Source organism: Anomalospiza imberbis, chromosome Z (genome assembly GCF_031753505.1).
Source record: "Anomalospiza imberbis isolate Cuckoo-Finch-1a 21T00152 chromosome Z, ASM3175350v1, whole genome shotgun sequence".
Taxonomy (NCBI): Eukaryota; Metazoa; Chordata; class Aves; order Passeriformes; family Viduidae; genus Anomalospiza; species Anomalospiza imberbis.
This window is the reverse complement of record NC_089721.1, coordinates 41745994-41763910: the sequence shown is the minus strand read 5'-3', so window position 1 is coordinate 41763910 and position 17917 is coordinate 41745994. Positions and strand designations below refer to the sequence as shown.

The 17917-nt window shown below is 35.0% G+C and overlaps 1 protein-coding gene across 17 annotated transcripts in view; it reads left to right on the top strand.

Moving 5' to 3' along the window:
* Positions 1–11866, top strand: part of PPIP5K2 (diphosphoinositol pentakisphosphate kinase 2) — a 36621-nt gene extending 24755 nt beyond the window's left edge. For 3 of the 17 annotated variants that reach the window (XM_068177106.1, XM_068177107.1, XM_068177121.1), the window contains 8 exons: positions 2–175; positions 1072–1095; positions 1395–1464; positions 3500–3619; positions 4476–4538; positions 8407–8538; positions 10068–10196; positions 10730–11866. In XM_068177106.1, coding sequence (XP_068033207.1) covers positions 2–175; positions 1072–1095; positions 1395–1464; positions 3500–3619; positions 4476–4538; positions 8407–8538; positions 10068–10196; positions 10730–10833 — 816 coding nt within the window. In that variant the 3' untranslated portion in view covers positions 10834–11866. Of the gene's footprint in view, position 1; positions 176–1071; positions 1096–1394; positions 1465–3499; positions 3620–4475; positions 4539–5125; positions 5269–8406; positions 8540–10067; positions 10197–10729 lie in introns of those variants that run through there. The other 14 variants (XR_010994599.1, XM_068177108.1, XM_068177110.1 and 11 more) reach the window with 14 other exon arrangements.
* Positions 11867–17917: the final 6051 nt, after the last annotated feature.

Here is a 17917-nt window from a genome sequence, read left to right as displayed (position 1 = left end):
GGAAGAGAGCCCCCTGAGTGTGTCTAGCCCAGAGTGTATTGGTACCTGGCTGCATTACACCAGTGGTGTGGGTACTGGGCGTCGAAGACGCAGATCAGGGGAACAAATCACTTCTTCCCCTGTCTCCCCTAAATCACTGGCTTTCACATCCAGTATTTTTGGCTCATGGCAACAGGTTTTTAAACTTTACTTCATTAAACATTTTATGCATTCCAAGCAGCAACTGTCTTTAAGGACATCTAATCCCTTGTTACGGATTATGTTTCAAGCAGTACCTTCCACTTTTTAAAATTAACGTGCCAAGAATGTTTGGGGGAAAAGACCAAGTGCATATTTTTCCACTGAATGTGTTACATGCTTTCATAAATATTTGATTTCTTTATAGGATTTGCAAATGTTACCACAGTAAAAAAAACTTAGTATACTGCGTAATGAAAGAGAATTATGCTTTGGTTTAGTTGTCCTTTAAGACTTTAAAACCAGCATTGCTTAATTTGGTGGTAGGTAAATTAAAACAAATAATAATTGCAACCAGTACTATTTAAAAGAATTTATTTGGTATTTCATGTTGCTATTCAAAACTTGTTTTGCATATATAATATTTTCAGTGGCCTGGTATTAACTATTGCAGGGAAAAAACTCTAGCACTAATAATTCTTGCCATCTATATCTGGAGGTATCTGAAACTCCCAACACAGTACATCATCCATTGACTCGTACAATATTTTGAAGATTGCTTCTTGTAATGGGGGGTGAGGGAAAAGCAGGGAAAAAAAGAAACAGTAAATGTTTTGGAAGTACCAGTGAAGATCTAAAGCTATTCAGAATGTCAAGATATTGTTTACATGTAGGACAATGGATGGTGTTCTGTAACCATGTCCTTTTACTTTGAAAATTTTCATAATTTATTGTAGAAAATTCTAAAATTATATACATTGGAAAAGTTTATATCAGCAAAGGCTGTGAGCATCTGAAGATTATACTGATTGAGCCTGTGCATGGTCAGTGATCATACGGTGTCCTCAATAGCTTGTCTGTCTTTCCTTCCCTCCCCTCCTTTTTTCAATACAGGCGCAGTTTAGGAAAGTGCATTTGGTAAAATGAAATAAAATGTCTCAAATGTTTGTTCTCATATCAGTCTTGGTCTATGTCCTTTCTCATTCTGAATGCTTGCTTTGCACCACTTCATTGCAAGGAACTCATCATATGTGAAATGGACTCCCTTCAGAAGGGGATATTGCATGATCTCTCATGTTTCCTTTACATATTTTTACTAACAATTATCATACAGCTTATTAACACCTGTCTGTCTGAAACAGGCTGCTGTATCAAGTTAAATGGATGATCCATGCTTCTGTTCTACTTTCCCTTATTTTTCTGTTTCTTACATCCAGGTCCTATCAGAAAGCAATAGTAACTTACGAACACCAAGAGCTATTCTGGAACAAAAGCAGAGTGGTCTAGGTATGTGCCTACAGTTGAAATTTTGTCTGATGTTATCCACTTTTCATCTGCCTGCTGTTCTTTACAGTTGTATATTCTTTGAATAGCTTTTTTGTTAACAGGACCCAATAGTACTTGTTATCAGTAACATATGCTGAGTGTCTGCCTATGGACTGGACAATTTTTTTTGCAATGAAATTTTAAAATAAGTTATAACTGAAAAGAGCAAATTGTTTGAGACCCTTTGTACTACTGATTTTGTACTGCTCACAACAGGTACACAGGATTGTTTTTAACATAAAGCAGGCTTTTAAGATAATGTAGTTTCTGATTGAGCTTTTGGATTTTGCAAGAATATTTTGGATTAAAATGGCCTGCTCTGGAAACAGTTAAAACACTTTTCTTTAAAATTTCTGTTTCCTATTGTGGGCAATTGATGAAAGTGAAGATGTTTAACTGAGGGGAGGGGCATGGGGAACAAACATAAAGTTTCTTGATAGTATGAGGGGTTTTGCACGTACTCCTCTCCTAAAATTAATTTTTTCTTTTCAGCATTAGTACGAATCATGCTATAATTCAAAGGCTTCTTTAAAATTCTCTTAATTCAAGTGGTGCTTTTCTATTGCTTTATTAAAACAGGCATACATATGCCTTACATGCAAAAAAAAATGAAATCATGCACTGCTGTAAATCAGTATTGCTTTTTTTTCTGTGTGTCTGTTCAAGGGAAAAAATAAGTATAAATAACTCCATAAACTTAGAAGTAGCATTTCCTTTATTTGCAAAGATATGTGTTTTTTGTATGTCTAATCTTTCTGTGATAGTTTTCTTCCCATTATATTTTTCCCATAGCAAAATGCATACAATCAGGTGCTCTTGTTTACTGAAGTCCTGGTTTTTATTATGTGCTTGCTAAAGTTAAATGAGTATTCTTTCGTGTGACACAATATTGCTTGTGGAAGTTGATGTATTTCTGTGTAGATTAAGGTATTATATTTGGTGTGAAAGGCTTTTGCCACAGAGCAGGCACCAATTTATTTTGGCTGATTGGTCACATGTGCTAGTAATGTTTCCCCTCACTGGACTGTTATAAGTAATGAAAGGAAGTACTGCTGGTTTTCAAAAAAAAAATCTGCCATTACTTATCTAAAATATAAAAGATAATTTCTGAGTGAAAAATCACTTCTCCTTTCAACTAGTAGTAAAATGTAAAGGAAAAAACTAGAAACTTTTTTCCCATTTTGTTCATTGTTGTATGTAAGTTTCATTAATGGTTGATGATTACAAAAGTTATTTTTATATTTTTATCTGTGGCTGTCAGTGATTTGTTTAAATTCCCATTCTAGTGGCAGGAATGCATGAGTTGTAACAAAGTACTGTCACTTGCATGGAGCTGTGCAAAAGTCTTCTCAGGAAAGGAAGTCAAGTTAAACTTGAAACTTTTGGGTTTTTTCAGTTTGTAACATTGCTAGTAATGGTAGCTGAAACCTGAATAGAATATTTCCAATTTGGTTGCGATTTTGTTTGGATTAGAATTATTTCCACATGCTAGGTCTGTGGAACTGCGTAAGTACTTCATAGCAGCCTGTCATCTCAAAGGTTCATTCGGATGAAAGCAATGAGCAATATTTTTCCAGTTTATATTTGTTTCAGGAATACAGATATTCAGAGACACAACTTTCACATCATCATCATCATCAATCATTATCATCATCACCTTCATTTTGTTTTGTTGTTTTGTTTATGTTTACATTGATGCTAACTGGTAACTTTTTTTTACCAAAAGTGAAAACAGGACAAGAACTCACTTTGTTAAAGCCAGTCCTCTCTTTGCACATATAACTGTGCTGTTTCATGAGTAGAAGCACAATAAATTATGATAGTTTCAGCCTACAAGTCCCACTCTGACATTACAAGCATATTGTGAACCTGTCCAAGGCACTGCCAAAAGCTGCCTTTTGTGTGGTAAGAGCCATGTGCTTGCATGCTGCATGCATCCCCTATGTGAATGGACGAACACCTGGTTGTTGTATGTATTTTCTCTAACTCCCATCAGGGTCTCACTGTGCGGGCCTGTTTAGCACCTCAGTGCTCGGGGGTTCTTCAAGTGCACCTAACCTACAGGATTATGCTCGTACGCATCGTAAAAAGCTGACTTCTTCTGGCTTCATAGATGGTATGTGCACACTCTCGCACATGCACGCACGACCCATTGAACTTCTAAAGATTTTAATGGAATCCTAGAATCTTTGGCCTTAGTATTAATGAGTTTCTATTGCTTCTTTATTGCCCATAGCTTGCTTATGTTTAACTTGATAGCATAGTTAATTCTTGTTTGCCTTGAATTGAACATCAGATCACAGACTTGTAATGTGTGCCAGGAGATGCCAGCAAGTACATATTTTAAGTGAATGGAAAGTTTTGGTTTTAAATTCTTTAATAATTTTAAGCTCTGTTTTTTATCACTGCTAATTGATCTTGAAATTACATAAATTATTTGGAGCATATACAAGGAATGAAATTATAAAGTAGTAAGTTAAATACTGATGGTGAAAATTTTAGGATTCCTGACCTTTTATTTTCATGGGGTTTGGATTACAAAGGAGCAGGAGATTCTCAGTTTTGGACAATCTGGCATAGAGAAGAAACTCACTCACTAGATTTCAGAATGTAAAGATACCAAAGCACACCTTCGTAACTCTGAGGTGAAACAGTATTCATGCTGTTTTGCCCCCACTTCACTTCTCAGTATTCGACTCTAACCTGAATAACCTTGTATGCCAGAATCACCAGCTCATTCTGCTTGTTTTCATACACGTCATTACACATCTTGTAGTTACCAGCAATCCAAATTTTCTTCTTTTTAACATCTACTTAGATTTTAGCCCTTTTCCTTGGTCCCTTCTGCATGCCACTCACTTCTAATACCTTCTCATCTTTTCTTTTTTCCTTTCTTCTTCCTTTTCTATTTTAAAATCTCCCACTTTTGGTAGCTGTTACAAATTTCAGGTACCTGTTTTTCTCTTTCTCAGACACCACACGCGGTTCTGCTGTTAAAAGGTTTTCTATCTCATTTGCTCGACACCCAACCAATGGTACGTTTTGCTTTTATTTTAAAAACAGAATCGAAAACAAAAGGTTTCTTGCTTCATCCCTTTTATTTTTATTTCAAATATGGGGTGTACAGTATCATCCAACGGTCTGTCGTTCCAAACTTCAAGCACAATTCCAAATATATTTGTAATCATTAGATAGCTTAAATCCTTTCTTTACCATTCATTAGTATAAATACAACATCAAAATTCATTACTTAGAAAAATCTGCGAAAAAAAATTAGGTGCTTCTGTTAATCATGATCTCTCTAATAAATTATTCTCCAGAAGTTCTTGTGTGTTCAGACTGTATGGTACAAGATACAGACAATGAAATCTTATCTTATTAGACATACAATTCTTGATAGTAGCTGTTTCTTCTTTGTCTTTCTCCTGCTGAGCTGATTCTCTGAGCCTGCCCATTCTAAAATAAATCACTGAATTGACAGCTGGAGTTTATGACTATCTTCTTGAAGTGATGCTAAATTACAAAAACTAAAGCAGACACTTTGCTTCTATTCCTGCTAAATTACTATATTATTTATGGGACAATTTTTTTTTTTACCTTATCATACTTCTCTGTTCATCAGATGTGCAAATTACTTAAATATTGCACTAAAATTCACAGCAAGAGAGCTGTGACTTCTTGAGCAGCATTGACCTTTTGAGCTTCAAGAGTGAGAGTTAACTGTCTTCAGTTTGCAAAATTTCTCATTTAACACACAGGACAGAGGTATGTCTTTTTCTTCCTCAGCAAAATATTTTGCACCTCCCTTTCTACATGATTGAATAGGCCCCAGATATATCCTGTTCATGAAAAGTTGACTCAGTCTTCAGGACACACTGGACCTGAATGTAGCTTTTCCAGATTTCTTAACTGCAGTTTTAAAATGTGCATGACTGCTGGCTGAGTTCAGTGATAGTGATATTGAAATTGCAGTGGAAATCATCGATATTTTCATGTTAGATTCAAAATATATTTGCCTAGAAAGAAAGTTAAAAAAAAAAGACTTGAATTTTTGTTTAGCCTTGCTTATAAGCAGAGTAGTATTTTGGTACATCAATTTTAAATCCATAGTAGCTTTTTTGCACTGCAGTGCTTTATGAAGGAAGACTGTAGTAAGGCTAAATTTATTTTTAAGATCTAAAATGCCAAATCTAATGGTTTATCTCAAATAGAAAAGACTGGAGTCCATTTTTTATGTTACTACTCAAACCAATATTCCCAAAACATACAAGGTCAGAAAGTAAGAACTGCATTTGAGAATCTGTGGCTAGTAATAGAATTACTTTCTGTTCCATTTAGTCCCTTTTTGTGATTCCATTCTTATAAAAAAAGGATCTAAATAGCTTTTATCGATCACACTGATTGTTTTGATTCATTTAATGCAGCAGTTTTGCCACACATCTTTGACAAAACTAAAGCATGCAGTATGAGCTCCTATGAACCCTAAGTATATTGAAGGTTTCCAGGGGTTCTCTACTAACATCACACCATATTGATGTTGTTTCGTCTGTCCTCTGGACTATCATTTTAATTATCCTTGTCCCTTTCACTCTGTTTTTTTCTTACTTTTATGTTGTTATCACACCCTCTTAACTCATTTCAGACTATACCCACCCCCCACACCATCTTTAGTTCAAGGAACATGGTGAAACAAGTATCTTCTGAAAGTGCTATGCCTTATTTTCTGGGCCTCTGCAGAACACCCACACCTCTTTAGGTGCTGGTCCATTTCCTCTGTGGAATTTCTAGGCTCCAGTGGTATGTCTCTCTACAGTTTTTGAATCTTAAGACAGCAGGATGGCTTTTTAAGATGCTGCGTTAACCCTTTCATTGGCTTGCCTTTTGATGCTTTAAGAATAAATACAGGCAAAAATCAAAGGCTGTTAGTGTACAGGGAAATTGCCTTCTTAAAGGGATACTTCGGGCTTCTTCATCATAAAATTTAAAATTTATTTCCTATAACATCATCATCATCATTTATCACTTACCATTTTATAACATCATAAAATATTTATCAGAAAACATTCAAATAAAACACTACACATAGATTTCCATATTATGTTTTAAGCCATATCCCTTAGAAATAAAGACACTACAATGACATGCTGGGATATGACTATCTGACAGCAGAATTGTCAAAACTCAACAAAAAAATTTGGAGGGGAAATTGCTAAAACAAGAAAATTTTATTTCTTCTCCTTTTTCTTTTAAAGGGCACGAGTGCATTTTGGAATTTCTTCCTGGTTCTCTGGAACATGTACAATAACAATAATAGTTATTAAAAGGTTAAACTTACATTGTCCCACCTCATTAATTGCAAAATTGGAAAAAATAATTCTCATTCACGTGATAGTGAATTTTCTGTCAGGGAAAAGAGAAATCATACATTCTACTGTAAGGCAACGAAAGGGTTTGCGCTTTACATGCATGCATATAGTTATTTAGGATATTAATATGTATGGTAAGCATCTTAGTGCTTACACTGAAGGCTAGCTACTGATTTTATAGGACAATAGACATTAATAGTATGGTGGTGTTTCTTTTGTACACAAAACCCAAGTTTTCATGAAATGCAACATTTTGTTTATAATTTAAGTGAAGCTTACATAAATATACCTCAGTTGGTTGAATATTGTAGCAGTAGTCCCCAAAATTTGATTATGGCCAAAGTGGATCTAAATATAAGTATAAACATTTGGGGGTTGAAATCTTGCTGAATTTCTTCTTTATGCAAAGTACTGATGGGGAGGGAATGGGCAACATTGGCTATCACAGGAACATTGTTGCTTATTATTTTATGGGAAAGAACAGTTCCCAGTCATAACGCTCTCTAATAAATGTACCTTGAACTGAAATTCTAAACATTATTTCATTCACTATTGCTTCTTCATTTAATTGTCTTAGAAGAAATTTACAGTATTGAATTGCAGAGTTGTGTGTTGAAAACACTAATGGACATGTTTTCCTCTTCTGAAATGCAACTGGATGAAAAGCTGTTTATTGAGTTACCAAACTTGAATCACTTTAGAGGACTGCAATTTTTTTTTTTTTAGCCAAGATGTTTAAATGCTTTTTTGTCTGTTAGTAATATGGATATGCATGGTTAGTGTGTGATCATTACTAACATAGAAAAGCAAAGTCCAGTAAATTTTTAGATTTTTGGGTTGCTTTACTTACCTGTTCCAATATATGAAACTTCTAGTTTTTAATACTGTTATTTTTTAATTAAACAATACTGTTTTTAAATGCATAAAGGTAGGTGTATATCTGTCTGTAAAACCATGTAATTTTAAGGAATAAAAATGCTAACAGTGGTTTTCCTTTGATATTAAAGGCAACAGTTTGTTTTCACAGAATACTGAAGATGATAGAACATGAATTCTGCAAATTTATTTCTTGGAAGATACAGCATTTTTAGCTCTTGTCTGCTAACAAAATAGCTATCGTACTTTCTTGCATGATTGAGTTACCTATTTAGTCTTGTGCCAGGTATCAGAATAAGTAGGAGAAATACTACCTTTTCCTGACCTTTTTTTTTTTTTTTTAGTGATCTGCTAAGTTTGTCTTAAAGGGAAATTATCTTTCATTAATTGATTTGGGAGTATGGCACAGTTCTCATGTTGGAATAATTTATGTGTACACATGTACTTCATGTGTATATATGGGACTTGTATCCCATGTATTTTATCTTTAGCTGGAAACTGGCTCATCTTTTTCCAACTCCTGTAATATTTAATTTCCATGATTTCAAGAGACTTATGCCTGCACGTGCTCATGCAAACTAAGCATTTTTTATCATACATTAATGCAGTACCTTAAATCTTAAGTTTGGAAATCTCTTTTTTTATTATTTTTTTCCTTTAGGTTTTGAACTGTATTCGATGGTGCCTTCTATTTGCCCTTTGGAAACTCTGCACAATTCCTTGTCTCTGAAGCAGGTGGATGAATTTCTGGCTTCTGTTGCTGCTCCATCAAGGGAAAATCTACAGGAGACATGTACTGATTATAGTTTATAATTATGTTAATTTTTAATTCTTAACTGTTGTGTAGTTAATCTTTGCAGTGTTTGCAGCTAACAAGTAAACAAAGGATACTGCTTTTGAAGAAAATGAAAATGTACATAAATCATAATTTTACATTTTGCACTATCCTTTTGTGGGTATGGACATTTATAATTAATTGAAGTAACATCTCTGTTGGCTGAGGTAGTAAATTAAGGATTTAATGAAATCATAGTTAGTTTATTTCCTTTATTATTACATTGACTTCTCTGTACTGTCCACACTCAGCTCAATTACAGGTAATGCTTTTCAGGGAGCATGCAGTATTCCCAGCTTTATATTGTAATGTTCTACTGGCAGTAAACTCAGTGTTGCATTTACACATAAAACGTCATTATTTCCTGTTTCTTTCAGTATTACTTGGGGTTTCACCTGTAGAGTGCTTTGCATTTACTTCTCTTTTTAGCAGTTTGTGCTGTGTGTTTAAAGTTTAGGTGATCTTGAAAGGAAATACAGCTGAACTCTATCCATGTGGATGTGTCTGGGGAAATGATTTCCCATTGTGATTCTACTGTGTCTTTGGAAATGGTTTCAGTTAGGTCAGATTTACCACATAATAGGATGTGTCAGGTGATTGAAAATCATTCTTCCTAAGGAAGTATCTAATGAATTATGCTTTGATCAGGAAACTTGTACTGTTTCCTGATCAAAGTACTGATACAACAGTATTCTACCTGTTTGGACCTAATCCCTTTTTTCTACTACAGGATTTTTCATTTTTTCCCCCATTATTTTGTACAGTTTAGATTTTAATCAGGAGCTTATTTGATAGGGTAGGCCTCCTATATTTGAGAAAGAATATAAGCAATTTAAGAAAATTGATGTTACTGAAAAAGAGCTCTGAGAGGCTTGTAAGTATATGAAAATTCTCAGCTACTTAAAATGTCTTTTTGTACCAGTTAGAAAGTTTGTGTGTCTTCAAAAACAGTTCAGAACTGAGATTATACAAATGAAGAAATACTGAAAGTAAAAATGTCCTAGCATACGGTTGTCATGTTTCTACCAAGGAGTGATTGGAAAATAGACCTAATACAATTAAAGTCATAGATGTTTAGTTCTCCTGCTTTCCTGTACCATTTGGATGTTGCCTAGAGATTAATGCATTGTGTGGACTTCTTATAGACATATTGGACTTAAAGCCTATTCAGGTGCAATCTTCATAACCTATGAAAAATAGCACAAATGCTTTTGCCAGTCTTCAGGCAAGGCACCTGTTGCTGAAATTCTGCCTTAACAGCATGAACTTGTGTTGCTTTCTGTGGTAAAAGAGAGATTTTAAGACTTGTCTTCATATTGTAAGGTTTTAACACTAGAGTCAAAAATTGGTAGCTGAGCAGCTGGTTGTATAAATGTGGTATCTATTTTGCTGGATGGATACACAGTCCTGTGGCTACAGTTTTTGACATCTGGTTTAGGTCAGAATATTTTTATTATTAATGGTTCTTTTTTCCCCCATCATTTCAGCTTCTCCAACTTACATGATGCCCCATTCAGGAAGAAAAAATTCTTTAAATACATTTACCCCTGCAAAAATTCAACCAACTCCACTTGAAACTTTGCCTGAAAGGCTAGTGGTGGAGAAACTAACCTTATGTAAGTAAATTCTGTCAAAGGCAGAATGACTAACTTTATTATTTTCAGCAGTATAATTCTTCCTTACATATTATGTGACTTCATAGGGCAGCTTTTTCTTAACATTTCCTACATAAGTAGAATCATTTTGTGGGTCAGTGAGAACTGGATAGGATTGCACAAATAGCTTTAACAGTAAAACTATCTCCAAGTAAGACAAAGTAAATTTATTCCTTTAAATGGCTGAATTTCTAAGATGTTTTCTGAATACCTAATACAGAGCTCTGTGACTCTGTTCTGACTAAAGCTGCCAATAACATGATGATGCATTCAATCATTAGTATGTTCATTCTGAACTGTTGGCCCGCTACACTGTCTGCTCTTGGATGGTTGTGCTGTTTAGAGACCAAATTTCACTTGGATTTCTGATTTCATTAGATAGTGTAGCTTATTTGTTTCTGTGCTAGGTAACACGTATTTTTCTTGCATTTGATAATTTTTAGCATGGATATTAAGTGTAAAACCTAATACATCTTTTCTCTCAATCTGTACAGCTACCCTTGGATGTTCTGTTAATGTATCTAATATTAAACCAACTCTTGAAGAGGCCTCATTAGACGCAGAACTTTGTGGTGAAACTCCTTCTGAGAAGAAATGATCAGACAAAACTGGAAACAACTTGTTAAATGGTTCTTTAGTGTGCATTCAAGCAAGCTACTGAGATGTCAAAAGCCACTTATGTCTTCATCTGCAATTCATAGTGCACTTAAAAATCTTTATACATGGTTAGCTAGTGTGCACAGTATTTAGGTCCAGCATCTTTTCTCATTTTCTAAAACATAGTATACTTATCAGTTTGATGAGCATCACAGCTTGTAATGGAAAAGCTGCACATGAACCTTTTCTGTGTCTTCAAATATCTACTGTAAACATGTACAAAAAGAAGATGGTATGTATTACAGTGGCTCTGTTGTTGTCACTATAATGAAAGCATTGTCTGTTGTCATTATAAACTTCTATTTTCAGGAGTTTGTAATCTCCCTGTGAATTTCTTCTGTGTGCTAAAACAGAACACGCATCTTGACTTTTTTTCAATTTAACTACATTTCCAAAGAGATCTCTTTTCCCTGGTTTGGAGATAAGCAGATATTTCTGTATTTTAATTGTATTATATTATATTATATTATATTATATTAGCTGCAATAATTAGGCATGATGGAGTGATTTCATGTATCAGCACTTTTGATTACTCTTTTTTATTCCCTGTGTTTACATCAAACCTGTAACATTCACATCTACTTTCTCTTTTATTGTTTAATACACATGCTTTTATACAGATACCTGTATATCATCCAGCAGATAAAACTGTCTTTTATATGTTTTTATCAAAACCTTCTTTTGCGTACTAAAAAAGACAGTTTTATTTTCCTTGCCATATGTTTCTAGAAAAAGGTGATACTAAAAAGCAAGTTTTGTAGAATGAGAAATGGTTACAGCTGGTCTGCTACTAAATTTATTCTAAAAATTGTAACTATTCCACCTATGCTTTATTGTCATCCTTTCAGCACAGAGAGAGACTGTGGACTACCAAAACTCAGTGCATACTATTCCAAAATACTCAGGATTTGTCATGGCCTGGGAATTTTCATACCTTCCTCCTTCCAATCTCCTGGTTGACAGCAACTCTCAAACCCCTCCCCCCCCCCCCCAAATAAAAAAAAAAAGCCCAAAAAAATCCTACACAAACCAACAAAAAAAACAATCCAAACAAAAAAAAGGAAAAATAGTTAAACATTTCATGAGAGGTAAGAAGCATTTCTAAATTGGTGGAAAATAGAGTTATGGTGGTATTTAGAATAATTATCCAATCTAAGTAATTTTTGTAATTTTTTTCTGTGGCATGAAAAATTACTGGGTTATGAGTATGCCAAATGTATGAAAATATAGACCACTTCTTTAACTTCAAGTGGCTGAGTAGTAAGAATGGACTTCATTAACTACAAGTTAGGTAATTCCTTTCATGTTTAAGCTGCAGAAGACAGTTTATGAATAAAATGTTTTAAGTAGGGCTCTTACTTGTCTCCAGAGCCAGTGCAAGTTGCACTAGTTACATTCACTTTGTCACAGGGTCTTCAGCAGATGATTTCTAACAGTGCTGATTAAATACCAAAAATATGAAGGGTCCCACAGCTATGTATTTCAAGCATTTCATTTTCTGTAGTGTAACTGTGTTACTTAGAATGTTCGTCTTGCATACAATTGAATGTACCCTTGTTTACCGTTTAAAAAGAAAACCCAAAAATTTAAGTATATGTATCATTCCAGTCAACCAAAGCTGTGGCATAACTTTTTTTTACGTGCTTCTAAATAAAATCAAGGTCACTAACAACTTCTCTCTATTGTATTTTCTTTGAAAAGCACTGTGAAGTATAGTGAGTAGCTGACAAAGTCATCTCAGTGGAAAAGAATTTGCATATAAGCCAATAATTTACAAATAAGCCAGAATTACTCTTGGTGGTAAGGATGTAGCATAAAAGAATAATTTTATACTGAAATCACTCCTCAAAAAGATAAGTGGTAGTCACACATTCCACAGTGCTTTGTTGTGTTCCAGAATGGTAACATCAAATACAAGACCACTGTGAGTGCTCTTCTACTTGCTTTTGAGACTTGACAATAGGACACAATGAGAACTGCACAGATTTGAACCAACTTTTAATTCAGTTTTTTAATGCAATAGCACTCTCTCTCACATTTAACTTTTTTGAACTATACATCCTATTCCAACCAGATTTGTCAGAGGTCAAAGAATATGCTTACAGAAAATCAGTGGTCAAAATATGACTGTGACTCCCAAAATATTATCGCCTTGCAATGTAGTTTAATTATTTAGCGTAGTATTTCTTCAAAAATGAAGCATCATTACAAAACAGAACGAACCACAAAAATGTGTGTGAAAATTCCTAAAATTAATTTAAATGCTTTTTTATGTTTCCTCATTATAATCAATAAATTTCAGTTATATAACTATCCAAGCACACAGAAGCTGTTAAGGGAAAGCAGATGTGCTTCTAAAGTTCAGTTTTGTAGAAATCCATATAAACAAGCCTAGGAAGGTATGCATACAAGAAATAATTATACATATTATCATATAATAATATTATAAAAACAATGATCATACATGGAACAACAGCATCAAAACCAGTTCAAAGGATAACAGCAGAAGACATGTAACAAAGATTTTTAAAAGCCATTTCAGTGCAATAGACAAGTGGCAGAATGTAGGGGTTTAAGACTACTTTATGTCATCTAACACAGAGAGAAGCTCTGTTCCTTTATTTTTCCTGCGTTTTTTCCTAATCAATTTACAGCAACTGTATTTTTGACAATCCCATAAGTAACTTGCTAAAGAAAAAAATCACAAAAACTTTTGCAGAAAGTCAATTCTGCAGTATAAGAAGTGTACCTTCTAGTAGCAGTTCATATTTCTTTTCTTTCTAAATAATGATTTTCATTTTGCTTGAAAAAACTTCATTTTTTTAAATGCTAATTTTTTTATTCCTTCACTTAGCCTTAAAAACAACCATCTTGTGCTCTGAAATACAGAAACTGATGTAACACCAAAGCAGTCCAGAGTGTATTACTGTGAAAAACAGATGTTGAATAAAAAAATAGGCCAAATATTGGAGAATATTTGGCATACATAGAGAATGTGTGACTGTGTGAATGGCATCAAATGTGGGCCTAGGAGGAGGAGAATGCACTAAATACAGAGAACATCCACATCATAAAAGGTAGAAGCTACTGTAGAAAAGACCTTACAGGAAGCTTAAATTCTGCATTGATACAAAACCAGTTCTAAAGTGGACTTGCTTAAAAAAATAAAAACAGACTTGATTGAAAAGTTGTCACTGTGCCACACAATGTATGAACGTAATATATATAAATAGACTTCTAATCTAGAGTTCTGAAAATTAGAATTTACTGATTTCCATCCTGTTCAATCAAAGACATAAGGTCACTGACAAAAGAAAACAAGGTAATTGGGTGACATGCATTTTGCAACAGATCCAGAATACTTCGGCAGTGTCTTTGCTTCCAACAAAGCTCGTTTGGTCTGAGTGCACCTGTCTTACTAGATCTCCTATTTCATCTCTTCAGAAAAAGGAATTAACTGCTCCTTTATTTAATAAGATTATTATTTGTTGTATATTAATATAAGTACTAAAAATCTGTCAATCTTTTAAAATCTGAGTATAAGTCCATTCAGACTTCCTGTCTTATTTGTTTTCAGACTCTTGATAGCTTTTTCATTTCTCTTTTGAGTGATGGCTGGGAATATATTTAGACTTAAATTATTATATTTAAAATTTCCATAAATTATTTTAAAAGGCTACTCTGGAAAGCATTTTGAACTCTATGAATTTAAACTAAGTCTGTAGACATTTTTAAAGAGCACTTGCACAGAACCATGTAGAGGTACAAATACTGAAAAGTAGAAAGGAAAATAAAAGAGAAAATCCAACCAAGAGAATTCAAAAGGTGGAAATGACATTGGATTTGAAATAGAATGGAATGAAAAAAGCAAAAAACTGGAGGTTCTTGCCTTTTCTAGCTTCAATATTACTTATGAGTATGTAAACATGGACTAAAGTCTGTGCAGTTCTAGGCCACAAAAATTAAGAACAATGGCTAAGGCACCTGAATACATCCAGAAGAAGACAACCAAGCAGGTAGAAGGGTAGAAGGACAGGAAGGAACCCTTCCTCTGCAAGGAATGGTGGGGTTTGGAGAGAAGGAGGCTGAGGGGCAGCATCACTGCTGTGTTCAGCTCCCAGAGGAGGGGAAGTGGGGAAGGACGTGCTGAGCTCTTCTCCTTACAATTCAGCAACAGAGTGTGTGGGAATGGTTCAAAGCTGCATCAGGGAAGGTTCTGACTGGACATTAGGAAGCATTTTTTTTTCTGAGAGGATGGTCAAATCCTGGCACAGGCTTTCTAGAGAGGTAGTTGATACCCTGAGCCTGTCGGTGCCTCTAAAACAGGCATATGGATAACGTCCTTTGTTGCAGCGTGGCAGGGTGGTAGAAATGCTGCAGCCTTCTTTGAAACATCTCCTTCAGAAGCTGCACAGAATAGCCATTTTAAGTCCATACACACACACACACCACAGAGAGCTCAGTGGAGGAAAGACAAGAAGGGTCTTTGCATTGTATATTTATTATATATTCCAGCAAGGGTTTATACGTCCAGCAAGCCAAAGGGACCAGAGACAAAAGACGAAACTATGTGGTCTGCCCAACTTAAGTATGGGGTCAGTGACCAATGACCTGAGGGCACAGGACAGGCAAAGGGCCACGTAAAGGGCAGCAACCTGTAGGGGGAGTGAGGGAGGAATAATTGGGGTGGGCAGTGTCAACTGGCCAGTGGGGGAGGCAATCTGATGTAGATTGGCAGTAGTGCTGCAAAGCATCATGGGTTAGGTCCTCTATCAGCTTAGGTGGGAAAAACTCTATGATGCAGTCTTGCAAAGCAAGGCCCTGGGGATTTCCCTGAGGGGGAGGAGTCAGAGGATTCCACAGTCATTCATAATGGGCTTTAAATTTGGTCAGCCCTGAAGCGGTCAGGCAGTTAAACTAGATGATCACTGTAGGTCCTTTCCAACTGTCCTATTCTAGTCTAGTCTAGTCTAGTCTATTCTATTCTTTCTGTTATTAACTGCCATACATTTTAAACTCAACATAGGCTATGCATTCAATCTGAAAGCAACAGTCTTAAACAAGGACCATAGGAGCACACAGTAACTCAGGATGAAAACAGCTTCAGGAAGATTGTGGTCCAATGTCTTGCTCAAATGAGGGTCATCTGTGGGACCAAACAATGTACTTAATCCAGTTTGCACTTGAGAGCCTTGAAGGATGGAGACTGCACCAACTCTGTGAGCAACCAGGTCCACTCATAGACATGTCTTCATCACCTCTCTTGCTCCTTAACAATGTAGTTTGATTTTTATAAACTTACTTACATTCAATTAACAGCCAACAGCAACATTGGCAAATATTTTCTGTTGCCTCTCCCTATATATGTGCACACTAAGTGCAGATTTTGCTAAAGACTGGTCCAAAATTTCACTTCCCTTTCCCAGTAACTTTTAGATCTCAAGGTGTAGGACAGAGTGTATCTTTTCATGTTGAATAGTTCTGTTTATAGCTTCGAGATGCTCTGAATCAGAGCTGGTACTAACTGAAGATCTGCAAAATGCACAAAGCTCTAAAGCCACCACTTTTTTCATATTCTTTCCTGTGTTTGTGTCCATCAGACAAAATTCACCATGCTTAAATAGCTATTATTCCAGCTGAAATCAGCTTAATTAGGCAAAAAAGTAAAATTTGCCCAATAAGCAAATCAAGAGATGTTTTTCACACTTATCAAACTTTTTTTAAAATTATTATATAAAAAATTAAGAGGGTATTTTAATAAATGATGTGCTTTAAAATTTTTGTTTAGGTTTTAAGTAAGTTTTCACTGTATTCACTTGTCTCCTAAGTTTTTAACTTAGCCAAATAATCATTTAAGAAATTATTAAACTTTTGAATTTGGATGGCAAAAGTGGCAAGTTATGTGGCAATATGTAATATTCCTTTCGTTGTCCCCCCCGCCCCCCAATATAACCTTCTTCTGCCACATCAGCCATACCCTCCTCAGAGCTGCTTTTCTCTTCCATGCCCCCTCTCAAATTAGTGCCTTGTTTTTTATCCTGAATGTGGTTCTGGGTTTCCAGCAAAAATTGTGTTTTCAAAATAATGGCTACAATCCTTCAAAAGGGAAAGGAAAGTGAGTATTTAATAAAGATGTTTCTCTCATTTGGCTTGGTGATTAAATCCATGTACAGAGAACCAAAGAAACACAATGAGTAAATATTCTATAAATTGCTCAGATTTCAGCTGTTGAATTTAATAACTTCACTAATGTTCAAAACACCATAGCAGTTTCCAATGTACAAACATGGAATACAGGAATAGCAAGAAAAATAATCCTTTTGATAAAAAGACTCTAGGAATAATAAGTCAGGAAGAGCTTGAAGAGGATAATAGAAATTGAGCTGTTTTCCATGTATTTTACCTTAAATATTGTATTTACTTACAAATTGTCTTGTATTGTCATTCTAATTGACTGCATTGATGTGGGAAGCTACTGATGAGCACAGACAGTCTAAGATGTTGGTATTTCATGTTCTGGCCAGGATGATGCAGAGAAAATGGCTTGTGATGGTCTCTTTCTCTCTGTATTGCAGTAGGACTAAAGACTGTTAATCAGATCTTGTGTGGGAAAACAAAGCCCAATTTTTCTAAAGTATCTTTATTTTCCATGTAAAATCTTGGATGCCTTGATAAACACTGGAAAAAAGCAATGAAATTCAGTAGTTTATCTTAAGAAAATCTTAACAGCATGATTAGACTGAAAATGCAAAATTTTGAAAATTATGGGGATTTAGGAAACTGTAGGTTCATTTTCAAGTATTTGGTTTGGAATTTGAATACTAGCTTTAAGAGAAGTCTTCAGGATCTGCCTTTCTTTTGGTGCCCGGGAATTTAAAAGTTTTGCACAGTGTCAATTCTGTCAGTGTGATAAATGTTAATAAATTTCACAGCTAATTAAATCCTAAAATATCTGACTGCTGTCTGCCCTCTCCTCCTTGGAATGCCATTTCAGAGTCTGAAAACTCAGTTGACAGTGAGAGCAG